Consider the following 14834-nt stretch of genomic DNA (forward strand, 5'->3'; position numbering starts at 1 on the left):
CTTATAAAAGAAAGCATTTAATTGGGACTCACAGTATCAGAGACTTAGTGCATTATCGGCATGGCAGGAAGCATGTTAGAACTCAGACAGAGAGGGTCCCGGAGAGGTAGCTGAGAGGTCTACACCCATATCCACGGGTAGCAGTAAGAAAGAGCCTCTGGGTGAGGAATGGGCTTTTTGCAATCTCAATGCCCACTCCAAGCGATACTTCCCCTCCAAACAGACATCACCTAATAATCCTTGCAAATAGTGCCACTTTCTGGTGACCAAGATGTAAATGTATGAACCTATAGGAGCCTTTCTAACTCAAACCACCACATACCTAAACTCCACTTATGCACCTAATCACCCACCGTGTCGCTGGCTCCCATCATCAGTTAAGATGTGTGTGATACAGTATGTTGAGTTCTAAACTCTCTCAAGACTTTTTGTCACCTCCTTTTTACAGACACCTTCTTCTTCCTCACACCCTGGCATATGAAGGTTTTGTCTATTCTGCCCCTGAGAGTTTTCCGATTTAGGCTTTGAGCATCTTCATGCTACAGTAGCCTTTCTTAACATCCTTCCTATTTTTAAAATATTTTTTTTAGATAGGGTCTTATGTAGTCCAGGCTGATCTCAAACATGCTATGTAGGCAAGACTGTTCTTGAACTCCTGATCTACCTGCCTTCACTTCACAAGTGATGGGTTACAGACATATAAGTCACCACACCTGGGAACACTTGCACAGATTTCAGGTTGGCATTAGGATTTCATGCCTCTCGTTCAATGTCAGTCATAAGAAACATACAATGATATGTTCTGTTCAATATAAAAGTATGGAACAGTAAAATGGTGTTAGGGCAAGCCAAGGCAGTAAAGCCTGCTGAATCAAGATTGTTACATAGATCTAGAGCAAAGGGAGAGTTAGAGCCAGGAGCAATGGTATTTTCGTCTCAGCCACTGAGGAGGCTTGAGAACAACATAGCAAGGCCCTGTCACCAAAAAGAAGGATGAGAAAGATAAGGAGAAACAGCAGCAGGAGGAGAAGGAAGGGAGGAATGAGGGAAGGGAAATAAGAGGAGGAACGAAGTTAGGTTTCTCACTTGTAGGATCTGGGAAACCGAGTTCCCTGGAAATATACACCAGCACAAGTGCCACGGGCTGGATTCAGTTGGTCCCTCAATCCGGGGGAAAAATCAGGGTCCCAGTACTCAGGTGGGCAAGGGGTCTGTGAGTGACAGACACGAACACAAGGGAGTGCTGGATCTGAATGTAATTTCTCAATGCGAGCATCAGACTTATATTACAGAAGAAAACAAGGAAGTTAGGTGATACATTAAGGTTATCCAATGCATAATGACTATTTACACAAAACAGAAAAATGTACATAAAAGCAAGCAGAAACCAGGCAGTGTTTACAACTGGGATAAAAATCAGTGTTTACACCTGGGATAAAAAAATCAGCTTTTGGACTTGTCACAGAGGCTCCACTGGAGTGGGTGTGGCACATGGGAAGGTCCTGGGTCTGGGCAGCAGCCTCCCTAGCACCATATGGATGTCCAAGGGCCTGTGCAGAACTGTCCTTGCCCCTAACTGGCTCTGGAGAGTTGGTTCCTCCTCTTGCCCATGAGCAGCAGCAGTTAGGAGAGACCTTTAGAGTTGGCCCTACATGTTGCCTGGTTAACAGGTCCAGAGGCTGATTATGGCAAAGCTGACCACCACCACCCACACATCTGCCATGAGGCCATGAGGTGGCATGGCCACTGGGGTGATGCCCTACCCCAACTCACCCTTCACCACCTGCAGCAGCTTGCCACAGCACCAGGTGGGGGGAGGTGGGCAGAGGTCTTGAGAGCAGAGAGCTGCCTCTGACCCCTCCCTGGCTGAAGCACTAGGGGGAGTAACCCCACCACTCATCTCCTGTGTGGCCTAAGCAGGGGTATGATGGCCTCTGCCCCATCACCCCTTGCCACCTTGAGGTAGTGGGGAGAGCTGACTCGACGGGGTCACTAGAGCAAGTGAGCTGGAAAAGCAAGTTCTGTCCCTTGCTGGCTGAAGAACTTGGGAGAGTGGCACCACTCCCCCTGCCTTGCCTGGCAAGCATAGTAGAGCGGGCACTAGTGATTAGGGTGTAGGGTAGATGGCCCGATGGTGTGAGAGCAAGACAGCTGTCCCAGCCCTCAATGACTTCTGGGCCCTGCACCTCAACTGGGAAGCACAGTGGAGCTAGCTCTGAAGTTATGGGTGCAGGTAAGTTGCCCTAAGGGCATGAGGGCAGGAGAGGAGACCCTGCCTCCTGCCAGTGACAGCACTGGGTGGCCTAACCAGAGAAGTACTTGAGGAGATTGCCCTGATGGTATGGATAAGGGAGAGCAGTGGGCTGACCAGCTCAGCAATCACCCAGACACAGCTGCAGGGCTTCGAGTTGGTCCAACCCAAAATCTACATTATCTGTGAACTGTTAGGATGCTGAAAGGGCCAGTCCTGCTGTATCAAAGCTTCAGGTCACTGGGCAAAAACAGGATTACCAGGAGGAGTCCTGGTAAGGATCCAATATGGATGGTGTCGCAGGGTCCAGAGACCTGGATCCAGCTCAATAGCTCATTGCATTGAAGATGTGTGGTCAGAGGAGAATCCTGTGGGACACATACCACCTACATAGCAGCGCTTCCTCCATGAGACGGATTCTATGTTTTGCGTTCTTTATTTTCCTTCTTTGTTTGTTTTGTGTGTGTGTGTGTGTGTGTGTGTGTGTGTGTGTGTGTGTGTGTGTGTGTGGTGGATATGAAGGGACAGGAAGATGAGTGGGTCTGGGGCACATGATATTAAACTCACACACACACACAAACACTCAGATGTTTAAAAAACAAAACAACAACAACAAAAACCTCTTACTGCTGACCGTACAGACATACATTGCTTTTTGATCGTAGAAAACTGTAAAGGGATAGTAAAATTAAAGTCAGGTGTAAATTTTAAGGACTGACCCAGTGGGTTGCTAGGACGCTTATGGAAGTCATGAATGCTAAAGCAGACCTCCCCTGAAAGGATCCCACCTCCCCCCTTCTATAGCTCTTAAACAACCAATCAAGTGCTTGCCCCTTAGCCTCCCTTCAACACTCAGCCCACAGACTGCACACAGGAGAGGGCTACAGCTCAGCAAGAGTAAGCTGCTGGACCAGAAGACCGAGGAGAACCACAAGGAACAGGGATACACAGCTCTCTCTGGATCCTGAAGAAGGAAGGAGAAAGAGAGTGTTCAGTGTGGGATCTCTCAGGGCATGGATATCTCCCCTAAAATCCCGAATTTTATATATAGCTCAAAACCCAAGACAGTAAGCTCTAGAGGGATAGGGTGCCTGGCTAGACTCTTCCAGCACACTCAGTACTGTTGATAAAGTACTCAGATTCCAGGAGAGTGAGCAAATGGATGGATTGCCACCATGTCCCAGGTTCTGTGCTCTAAGATACTGTCTAGAATGATGATGATGATGATGATGATGAAGAAGAAGAAGAAGAAGAAGAAGAAGAAGAAGAAGAAGAAGAAGAAGAAGAAGAAGAAGATGATGATGATGATGATGATGACGATAATGATAGGAAGCCTTCCCTACCCAGAGTCTTCCCTAGCCTTCTATGGAATATGCAGGCTTTCCCTTCTTCACCCAAGAAGTGTGAAACTTCTGAAGGTCTATTATTGAAGCACCATGTATTCTATACTAGTTGGTGTGAACTAGACCTTACTTGTGGCTCTCAGTCTGCCTGTCCTGGACATGGACCTTTTGGCCCACATGGACAGAATCCTTCTTGATGTACTCTGTACCTGGGTAGGTCTCATGATTTCCCTGGGATTAATCCAAATTCAAAATTTCTCTATGCAAACACATAAAATCCCTGTGATCTCTTCCCATAGTTCCACTTCTGCCTCCAAAGACTTCTCATGTTATCAGAAACCCTTCAGGGTGTCAGGGCTACTCTGACTGGTAATAGTTTTTTTCCTGATATGGCTCACTGTTTCAATCATTTCTGATGTACCATTACTGCAGCACATGTCCTTGTCTTTACCAATGCTACCATTCACTGTTCCAGACCCTCACCATGTGCACTGTCTATCATATTGCTTCAAGTAGGGAGCACCTCCTCTTCCATTTCATGAGGTCCCCTGCCAGCTCCATCTCTAACACAGACAGACTCACCTGATATACTGAAATCAATGTTGACTGTTTGAGCAGAACCATTATAGAAGCAATTGAAGTTGCTCTTCTTCCTTTCTGGGGAGTCCAGAAATATTTCATTATACCCATTATCATTTTGTGCTGTGACTTTGTGATATACTTCATAGCCTGGAATTAACACCTCCTCTTCACGAGGGAATGAGGAGAATTCTTTGATATTAACCCCCAAGCAGGTTCTGATGATAAATAGTGTCCCATGATTACTGAAAAAATTTGAAGAAAGAGCTACTCTCTTTGTTAAAGATGAAGAACTGAACTGCCCAAATCGCACAGAGCCCTTCCCAGTGTATTCAAACATGACTTTAGTACCTCGGTAAACTAAACTACAACCCTGGTCATTCAAAAGCTGAACAGCTCTTGTTAAGTAGTAATGGAAGGCCTTGTAGTGGAAGTTATCCGGACTTTTCTTGAAGTCTCTAACAGCTCTGTTAAAATCTATAGCGAGGTTCCCAGTGTAGGCAACTAAAGCTGTCCCATGGAAATCATGGAAACCTGCCGGATAACTCGTACTGTTTTTGATCTCTTTCCAATTTATCTCTGCTTTTTCCCACTCAAGTTTTAATTCCTCATTCATGTTGAAGTCTTCTTGTAACAGCTGGGGTGCCTTTTTCTCCATGTCTTCGACACAGCTCTCATACTGATCATCAAATGCATTAGGAGCCATGTCTAGCATGAAAGGCACTGCAAGGCCAGTCACCTGAAAGAAAAAAGCAGGGCCCTCTGTTACCACTAAGTTTGCTAAGTTCCCAGCATGTGCTGGATGCTGTGGAGCCTGCAGCATGAGATGTCACATACACCCACCTCACACATGGCTCAGGCATGGACACAATCTCATTCCATCCTCAGAAGGGAGAAAGGCAAGGCTGAGATCTCTGACTCCTGTGTGTTTGCAGATACTATACTTCCTTGTTTACTCAATTAGTTCTTTAGTGAGCACACAAAACAAGAGGCCTCATCATGACCTTTGCATATTCATATATCATTGCAGATTGCTCATATTCACCCCCCCCACACACACACAGCTCTGTGATATTATCTCTATATTACCTCTTCAAAGGTTCATGCTCTCCAACATCCGCTACCACAGACTCAACTGTGGGAACTGTCATATTGCAAAGAGGTGGGCAGGGGAAAGAGAGGTCAACAGGATGTGGGTTGAGAATATTACCTGCTGGGTTAGCCACCAAGTTAGGAAGAACTTGAAAATTTTTGATGTCATCGTCAAGTTAAAAAACAGCTGCAAGCAAATATAAGACAATGAAAGAGGTGTGCACACAGTCGATTAACATTCTGTTGATGGAGCAGCTCTGGGGTAATGACTCAGTGTCTATGTCGCATCCAGGCTCCTGCTCACACTACTCCCAGAATGGCATATCAGGACTCTGTGAACCAATCTGCTTGGGTCCCTTACCAGTGATGTGGTCATCAATATCTTCTCTATCTATCTAGTAAGGAGCTATGATTAATTAATCTTGTTAGTACTCAGAGATGCACAGATGTCCTGAGGAAAACGGACAAGACATATGTTTGCAGATCGCTGATAGGCTGTGGTGTTTTTCTTTGCCCAGATATGTAAACTGTTGTCTGTGTTGGATTACCTTGGGGCTCTCAGTCAACTTGATACCTCTGAATGAAGTCTCTTAATTGTATCAGTACTCACTATGTTCTATATTGGCTATGGCTGTCCTCCAATGAGCCAGTGTGCCCATATGAAGGTAATGAAACCTTTAAGAGGTGAGGTCTATTGGGAAGGGACCAGGTCCTGGAGGGCATCACCATCAGAAGAGATCGATTGAGTCTTGTGGGATCCTACTCAGTTTTTGCAAGAGCAAGTCCAGCCTCTGCCTGTCTGGTTTCCTCTCTTGCATGTACTCCCTTCTGCACATGGCAGTGGCTTCTCTGCCACATTGTGACTCTGCCAGGAAAACCCTAACCAGCCAGCACTGCCATGGTAGTTAGACTGTGAACTAAGTGGACACATTGATTGTAAACTTTACAGCATTAAGAATTTTGTGAAAATAATAGAAAACACAAACTGAGGAGATAGCTCAGTGTGTACCATATTTGCCTTGCAAACATAGACCCGAGTTTGATTCCCAGAGCCCTAAGGAGAAAATCAGGGTACGGAGAATGCACTTGTAATTCCAGCACTGGGAGTTGGAAAGAAATGGATTTGTGTGATCCCCCGAACTTCACTAGACAGAACAGCCTACTCGATGTGTCTCAGGCCCGTGGGAAACCCTGTCTTTACAAAACTGGTGGACAGTGCCTGAGTGAATAGAGCAGAGGTTGTCCTCTGCTTCCACATGCATGTCCCCACACATGCAAGCACATGCAAGCACATCCATGTCCCCACACATGCAAGCACACGCATGAGTAGGTGTCATGTACACACATAAAGAAAAGGAGAAAGAAAGGTAATAGACCAACACGGCCTGCCTTCTTTAGAGTTATGGATGTTTATTGTTTTCACTGCTTCTTGAGGGTGGAGATTTAAAGTGTCCCCTGAGTTGCAGGAGTAAGGAAGAGTGGTCACTCACTGTGACCCTTTATTCCTTCCTATCTTCTGTCTTTTGGGAAACCACAAAAACTCCACTCCATAATTACCTAAGCCTGTTGTGTTACTTTCCACAGAATTTCTACTGAATCTGACAAGACAATCTGTGAGAGTTCCCCACATCCTGAGAATGGCAGAGAGGAGCTGCACCATGTGGCTAACAAGTTGTTCTTGGGGAGGCTGCACTCCTGGCTCCTCCTCAGCTTGCCTTCTCCTGCCTGAGTTTTTAGGGACCACCGCAGAGCCAACAGACTGAGGAGTTCTGCACTGCAGTGAAGGTTCCCACTTCTCTACACCCTGAACTTTAAGCAATTATTAAATACTGTAAAAGAACTATAGTCAGCTAAGTAAGAGCTGAGCACAGTGTCGCCTTTGTTTGCACACAGTTACTACTCTCAAGGACATCAGATAGTTTTACTTCAACTTCCTGTCAGGATAGATTGCACATCCTAGAGTAGTGGCACCCAGCACATATATAAATGTAAAAGCTTTCATTTATAATATTTAAATTATAAGCTGAGGATGCATCTCACTTGGTAAAGGGGCAACCTGGTACCCAGGAGTTCCTGAAATGAATCTCACCACAGCCTAATTACTAGCGGTGGTGGCACAAGCTGTAATTCCAGCTCCTCAGAGGGAAGACAGGACCATCAGACTTTCAGGTCACCCTTGACTATAAGTATCAGGACATCATGAGGCCCTTGTCTCAAAACATGAAAAGCATGTCATCTTGGATGGTACACACCTTTACCTCAGCATTCAGGAGGAAGAGGCAGATGGATCTCTATTAGTTCCAGGCTGGCCTGATCTACAGAGCAAGCTCTGGGACAAACAGGACTACTCTACATAGTGAAACTCTCTCTTAAAACAAACAAACACACATACACACACACACACACACACACACACACAAATATTTAATACAATACAAATTGATATCTGACATACAATCCTAAATAACTATTAATTTAATTATTTCATCATTTCCTACCTATATTTCTCCCAATATTCTTATTTGACATGTAATTTTTTAACTATGGCATTAAGATAATGAACATTTGTGTTGATCCAACATCTCTTTATATAGAGACAACTATTTTCATTAATTTCAATATCCTCCTATCAATTTCTTCAGCAAAGTTGTGAAACCTCACGTGTTCTTCTTTAAGGAGTCTGAAGACTCATGCTATCCTCTCTAAATTCTTAAAGTCCTTCTGTGTAAACCAGGCATGGCCAAACACACCTGTAATCACTGGGAGGTAGAAGCAGGGACATCCCAAGTCCCAGGTCATTGCAGGATGTAATGAGACTCTAAAAACAATAAGAGGTACTAGAAAACAAAGGACAGCAATAGAAACACAGGCAATTTCCTCTGGCCTTGTGTACAGACCGGAGCCTTTAGGATCCCACTACTTCCTCACAATGGTTCCTAAAGTTTGGTTGTATAGAAAGTTCTCTGGAAACTTGTCATCAACAGAGATCCCTGAACCCCAGTCTCAAAGCTGTGCATTTGGTTATTATTCTGGGCTTCCTGCTAATTTCTGACAGTTTGCTTGCCTAAATTTATTTTTATTTCATGTGCATTGGTGTTTTACCTGCTCTTATGTCTGTGTGGGAGTATCAGATCCTCGGGAATTGGAGTGACAGACAGATGTGAGCTCCTATGTAGGTGCTGGGAATTGAACCTGGGTCCTCCAGAGAGCAGCTAGTACCCTTAACTGCTGAGCCATCTCTCTAGCCCCAGTTTGCTTGTTTTATTCTCTTAGTTTTACTAATGTGTGTGTATGCATATTTGAGATAGGGTGGGGGGGTAGTATGTGCAATTGGGGACAGGTGCCTTCTCAGGCCAGAGGTGTCAGATCCTCTGGAGCTAGAGATGCAGGCTCTTGTGAGACACGTGACACGGGTGATGGAAATGAACTCTGATCCCCCTGCAAGAGCAAGCACGTGCTCTTAACCACTGAGCCTTCTCTCCGGACCACAGTTGGCTTTGAGGAAGTACTGCCCAGCATGAGATTCCACTTGACTGGTGCTGAGGATTAAGCCCAGAACGTGTGCAGTCCAGGCAAGCACCTTTCCACTGAGCCATACCCAGATGGAGAGTGAAGCCTCTTGACACAGGGCAAATCTCCACTTTCCAGATCTTTCTCCAGCCTCAGCGAGAACCACCCCTTTCTTGACTTAAAGCTGAGGCAGCAAGTTTGAGAAATCCCAGTTTCCAGAGCCAGCAGAAACATCTGTCAGCACAGGGACTTTCTCATTCCCTGACACATGGCTCAACCAGCCTGGGGTGGCTTTTCAATTCACTTCTCCCCTCTCTAGTTCCTCAGAGTGGTTGATGCAAATGTCTGTCTCTCCCAAGGCTGCTGTCTCCTTCTCTATGGACAGCTAGGTTCAGCCTCAGTCTCTGGCACCGATGCCCCTCACAGCCCATACAGACTGCAAATGTGCAGCAGGAGTCACTCCAGCCCCACTGTGACCTGGAATTTGTGTCTGACAATTAAAATTCCCCTGGAGACAGGGTTAGCTAACACCTTGGACCTCAATATAAACATCCACATCCCTCTCTCATCTGTCATCCCCATCCCACTTCCCTCCCTCCTTCCCACTCTCTGTCCCTCCTGCTTCATGTCTGCCCCCAATCTCCACGATCCTGCACTAAAACAAAGAATAAGCCAATGTTCTTAACATGCAGATCTGGTGCAGGAGGACCTTGAGTTTTGTGTTAGCCTGGGCTACACAGCAAAAGCTTACCTTTAAAATTCTTAAATTAAAAATGAATAAATAGCCAGACAGTAGTGATGTATATTTTAATCCCAGCGTTTGGGAGGCAGAGGCAGGTTGATCTCCTTGAGTTTGAGCCCAGGATGATCTACAGAGATTGTTCTAGTGCAGCTCAGGCTAGAAAAAAGAAACACCGTCTCAAAACCTGTCCTCCTCATTAAAAAAAAAAAAAAAGATAAATAAAGCAATAAAGCAAAAGAGAAGAGGATAAAAAGGTAATGTTTGCATGGAGCTAGGAGGAAAATAGCACTCAGAGTTGTGAGGTACCTGAGAAGACTTTTGGCAGCCGGGTCTCTGTCCTCTTCTAAAAGCAAGTGCTGCAGAAGGCAGTGCTGGGGCCCTTTCATCCTGCGGGCAATGTGCTTTCACTTTCTTTCTTTCTTTTTTTTTTTTTTTTTTTTCCTTTTTTAAAAAAATTAGGTATTTTCTTCATTTACATTTCCAATGCTATCACAAAAGTCCCACATACCCTCCCCCCCCCCCACGTCTCCACCCCAGACTCCCACTTCTTGGCCCTGGCGTAACCCTGTACTTAGGCATATAAAGTTTGCAAGAATAATGGGCCTCTCTTTCCACTGATGGTCGACTAGGCCATCTTCTGATACATATGCAGCTAGAGACATGAGCTCCAGGGGGGTACTGGTTAGTTCATAATGTTGTTCCAGCTATAGGATTGCAGATCCATTTAGCTCCTTGGGTACTTTCTCTAGTTCCTCCATTGGGGGTCCTGTGATCCATCCAATAGCTGACTGTGAGCATCCACTTCTGTGTTTGCTAGGCCCCGGCATAGCCTCACAAGAGACAGCTATATCAGGGTCCTTTCAGCAAAATCTTGCTAGTGTATGCAATGGTGTTTGGAGGCTGATTATGGGATGGATCCCCAGGTATGGCAGTCTCTAGATGGTCCATCCTTTCGTCTCAGCTCCAAACTTTGTAACTCCTTCCATGGGTATCTTGTTCCCAATTCTAAGAAGGGGCAAAGTGTCCACACTTTGGTTTTCGTTCTTCTTGAGTTTCATGTGTTTTACAAATTGTAACTTATATCTTGGTAATTCTAAGTTTCTGGGCTAATATCCACTTATCAGTGAGTACATATCATGTGAGTTCTTTTGTGATTGGGTTACCTCACTCAGGATGATGCCCTCCAGGTCCATCCATTTGCCTAGGAATTTCATAAATTCATTCTTTTTAATAGCTGAGTAGTACTCCATTGTGTAAATGTACCACATTGTCTGTATCCATTCCTCTGTTGAGGGGCATCTGGGTTCTTTCCAGCTTCTGGCTATTATAAATAAGGCTGCTATGAACATAGTGGAGCATGTGTCCTTCTACTGGTTGGAACATCTTCTGGATATATGCCCAGAAGAGGTACTGCGGGATTCTCCGGTAGTACTATGTCCAATTTTCTGAGGAACCGCCAGACTGATTTCCAGAGTGGTTATACAAGTTTGCAATCCCACCAACAATGGAGGAGTGTTCCTCTTTCCCCACATCCTTGCCAGCATCTGCTGTCACCTGAATTTTTGATCTTAGCCATTCTGACTAGTGTGAGGTGGAATCTCAGGGTTGTTTTGATTTGCATTTCCCTGATGATTAAGGATGCTGAACATTTTTACAGGTGCTTCTCAGCCATTCGGTATTCCTCAGGTGAGAATTCTTTGTTTAGCTCTGAGCCCCATTTTTTTAATGGGGTTATTTGATTTTCTGGAGTCCACCTTCTTGAGTTCTTTATATATATTGGATATTAGTCCCCTATCTGATTTAGGATAGGTAAAGATCTTTTCCCAATCTGTTGGTGGCCTTTTTGTCTTACTAACAGTGTCTTTTGCCTTACAGAAGCTTTGCAATTTTCTGAGGTCCCATTTGTTGATTCTCGCTCTTACAGCACAAGCCATTGCTGTTCTATTCAGGAATTTTTCCCCTGTGCCCATATCTTCAAGGCTTTTCCCCACTTTCTCCTCTATAAGTTTCACTGTCTCTGGTTTTATGTGGAGTTCCTTGATCCACTTAGATTTGACCTTAGTACAAGGAGATAGGAATGGATCAATTCACATTCTTCTGCATGATAACCGCCAGTTGTGCCAGCACCATTTGTTGAAAATGCTGTCTTTTTTCCACTGGATGGTTTTAGCTCTCTTGTCAAAAATCAAGTGACCATAGGTGTGTGAGTTCATTTCTGGGTCTTCAATTCTATTCCATTGGTCTACTTGTCTGTCGCTATACCAGTATCATGCAGTTTTTTATCACAATTGCTCTGTAATACATCTTTAGTTCAGGCATGGTGATGGTGATTCCCCCAGAGGTTCTTTTATCCTTGAGAAGAGTTTTTGCTATCCTAGGTTTTTTGTTATTCCAGATGAATTTGCAGATTGCCCTTTCTAATTCATTGAAGAATTGAGTTGGAATTTTGTTGAGGATTGCATTGAATCTGTAGATAGCTTTTGGCAAGATAGCCATTTTTACTATATTGATCCTGCCAATCCATGAGCATGGGAGATCTTTCCATCTTCTGAGATCTTCTTTAATTTCTTTCTTCAGAGACTTGAAGTTCTTATCATACAGATCTTTCACTTCCTTAGTTAGAGTCACACCAAGGTATTTTATATTATTTGTGACTATTGAGAAGGGTGTTGTTTCCCTAATTTCTTTCTCAGTCTGTTTATTCTTTGTGTAGAGAAAGGCCATTGACTTGTTTGAGTTAATTTTATATCCAGCTACTTCATTGAAGCTGTTTATCAGGTTTAGGAGTTCTCTGGTGGAATTTTTAGGGTCACTTATATATACTATCATATCATCTGCAAAAAAAGTGATATTTTGACTTCTTCCTTCCCAATTTGTATCCCCTTGGTCTCCTTTTGTTGTTGAATTGCTCTGGCTAGGACTTCAAGTACAATGTTGAATAGGTAGGGAGAAAGTGGGCAGCCTTGTCTAGTCCCTGATTTTAGTGGGATTGCGTCCAGCTTCTCACCAGTTACTTTGATGTTGGCTACTGGTTTGCTGTAGATTGCTTTTATCATTTTTAGGTATGGGCCTTGAATTCCTGATCTTTCCAAGACTTTTATCATGAATGGGTATGGGATTTTGTCAAATGCTTTCTCCCCATCTAACGAGATGATCATGTGGTTTTTGTCTTTGAGTTTGTTTATATAGTGGATTACGTTGATGGGTTTCCATATATTAAACCATCCCTGCATCCCTGGAATGAAACCTACTTGGTCAGGATGGATGATTGTTTTGATGTGTTCTTGGATTCGGTTAGCAAGAATTTTATTGGGTATTTTTGCATCAATATTCATAAGGGAAATTGGTCTGAAGTTCTCTATCTTTGTTGGGTCTTTCTGTGGTTTAGGTATCAGAGTAATTGTGGCTTCATAGAGTGAATTGGGTAGAGTACCTTCTGCTTCTATTTTGTGGAATAGTTTGTGAAGAACTGAAATTAGATCTTCTTTGAAGGTCTGATAAAATTCTGCACTAAACCCATCTGGTCCTGGGTTTTTTGTTTTGTTTTTGTTTTTGTTTTTGTTTTTGTTTTGGTTGGGAGACTATTAATGACTGCTTCTATTTCTTTAGGGGATATAGGACTGTTTAGATCATTAATTTGATCTTGATTTAACTTTGGTACCTGGTATCTGTCTAGAAATTTGTCCATTTCATCCAGGTTTTCCAGTTTTGTTGAGTATAGCCTTTTGTAGAAGGATCTGATGATGTTTTGGATTTCTTCAGGATCTGTTGTTATGTCTCCCTTTTCATTTCTGATTTTGTTAATTAGGATGCTGACCCTGTGCCCTCTAGTGAGTCTGGCTAAGGGTTTATCTATCTTGTTGATTTTCTCAAAGAACCAGCTCCTCATTTGGTTGATTCTTTGAATAGTTCTTTTTCTTTCCACTTGGTTGATTTTACCCCTTAGTTTATTTCCTGCTGTCTACTCCTTTTGGGTGAATTTGCTTCCTTTTGTTCTAGAGCTTTTAGGTGTGTTGTCAAGCTGCTAGTGTGTGCTCTCTCTAGTTTCTTTTTGGAGGCACTCAGAGCTATGAATTTCCCTCTTAGAAATGCTTTCATAGTGTCCCATAAGTTTGGGTATGTTGTGGCTTCATTTTCATTAAACTCTAAAAAGTCTTTAATTTCTTTCTTTATTCCTTCCTTGACCAAGGTATCATTGAGAAGAGTGTTGTTCAGTTTCTACGTGAATGTTGGCTTTCTATTATTTATGTTGTTATTGAAGATCAGCCTTAGTCCATGGTGATCTGATAGGATGCATGGGACAATTTCAATATTTTTGTATCTGTTGAGGCCTGTTTTGGGACCAATTATTTGGTCAATTTTGGAGATGGTACCATGAGGTGCTGAAAAGAAGGCGTATCCTTTTGTTTTAGGATAAAATGTTCCATAGATATCTGTTAAATCCATTTGTTTCATAGCTTCTGTTAGTTTCACTGTGTCTCTGTTTAGTTTCTGTTTCCATGATTTGTCCATTGATGAAAGTGGTGAGTTGAAGTCTCCCACTATTATTGTGTGAGCTGCAATATGTGCTTTGAGCTTTACTAAAGTTTCTTTAATGAATGTGGCTGCCCTTGCATTTGGAGCATAGATATTCAGAATTGAGAGTTCCTCTTGGAAGATTTTACCTTTGATGAGTATGAAGTGTCCCTCCTTGTCTTTTTTGATAACTTTGGGTTGGAAGTCGATTTTATTAGATATTAGAATGGCTATTCCAGCTTGTTTCTTCAGACCATTTGCTTGGAAAATTGTTTTCCAGCCTTTCATTCTGAGGTAGTGTCTGTCTTTTTCCCTGAGATGGGTTTCCTGTAAGCAGCAAAATGTTGGGTCCTGTTTGTGTAGCCAGTCTGTTAGTCTATGTCTTTTTATTGGGGAATTGAGTCCATTGATATTAAGAGATATTAAGAAAAAGTAATTGTTGCTTCCTATTATTTTTGTTGTTAGAGTTAGCATTCTGTTCTTGTGGCTGTCTTCTTTTTGGTTTGTTGAAGGATTACTTTCTTACTTTTTCTATGATGTGGTTTCTGTCCTTGTATTGTTTTGTTTTGTTTTGTTTTGTTTTTTCTGTTATTATCCTTTGAAGGACTGGATTCGTGGAAAGACAATGTGTGAATTTGGTTTTGTTGTGGAATACTTTGGTTTCTCTATCTATGGTAATTGAAAGTTTGGCTGGGTATAGCAGCCTGGGCTGGCATTTGTGTTCTCTTAGTGTCTGTATTACATCTGTCCAGGATCTTCTGGCTTTCATAGTCTCTGGTGAAAAGTCTGGTGTAATTCTGAT

At 43.2% G+C, this 14834-nt stretch overlaps 1 protein-coding gene and 1 long non-coding RNA gene across 4 annotated transcripts; one reads left to right on the forward strand and one right to left on the reverse strand.

Annotated features, from left to right (window-relative positions):
- Position 1: 1 nt before the first annotated feature.
- Art2b (ADP-ribosyltransferase 2b) lies at positions 2-9864 on the reverse strand. Of its 3 annotated transcripts, XM_006507256.3 has the most exons (4): positions 9824-9864; positions 5384-5452; positions 4177-4912; positions 1281-3215 (listed from the first exon to the last, which is right to left on the reverse strand). In XM_006507256.3, the coding sequence occupies exons 2-4, from the start codon at positions 5432-5434 to the stop codon at positions 3133-3135; spliced, it is 870 nt and encodes a 289-aa protein (XP_006507319.1). In that variant the 5' UTR covers positions 5435-5452; positions 9824-9864; the 3' UTR covers positions 1281-3132. The 3 variants fall into 3 exon arrangements, with proteins under 3 accessions (NP_064299.2, XP_017177440.1, XP_006507319.1); NM_019915.3 differs by lacking the exon at positions 9824-9864 and having other exon boundaries at positions 2-3215; positions 5384-5434; XM_017321951.2 differs by lacking the exons at positions 5384-5452; positions 9824-9864 and having other exon boundaries at positions 2-3215; positions 4177-5189.
- Positions 5194-7102, forward strand: Gm45995. Its single transcript, XR_001778239.2, has 2 exons — positions 5194-5930; positions 6850-7102. It is a non-coding gene; the product is annotated as a predicted gene, 45995 (long non-coding RNA).
- Positions 9865-14834: the final 4970 nt, after the last annotated feature.

This window comes from Mus musculus, chromosome 7, assembly GCF_000001635.26.
Source record: "Mus musculus strain C57BL/6J chromosome 7, GRCm38.p6 C57BL/6J".
NCBI lineage: Eukaryota > Metazoa > Chordata > Mammalia > Rodentia > Muridae > Mus > Mus musculus.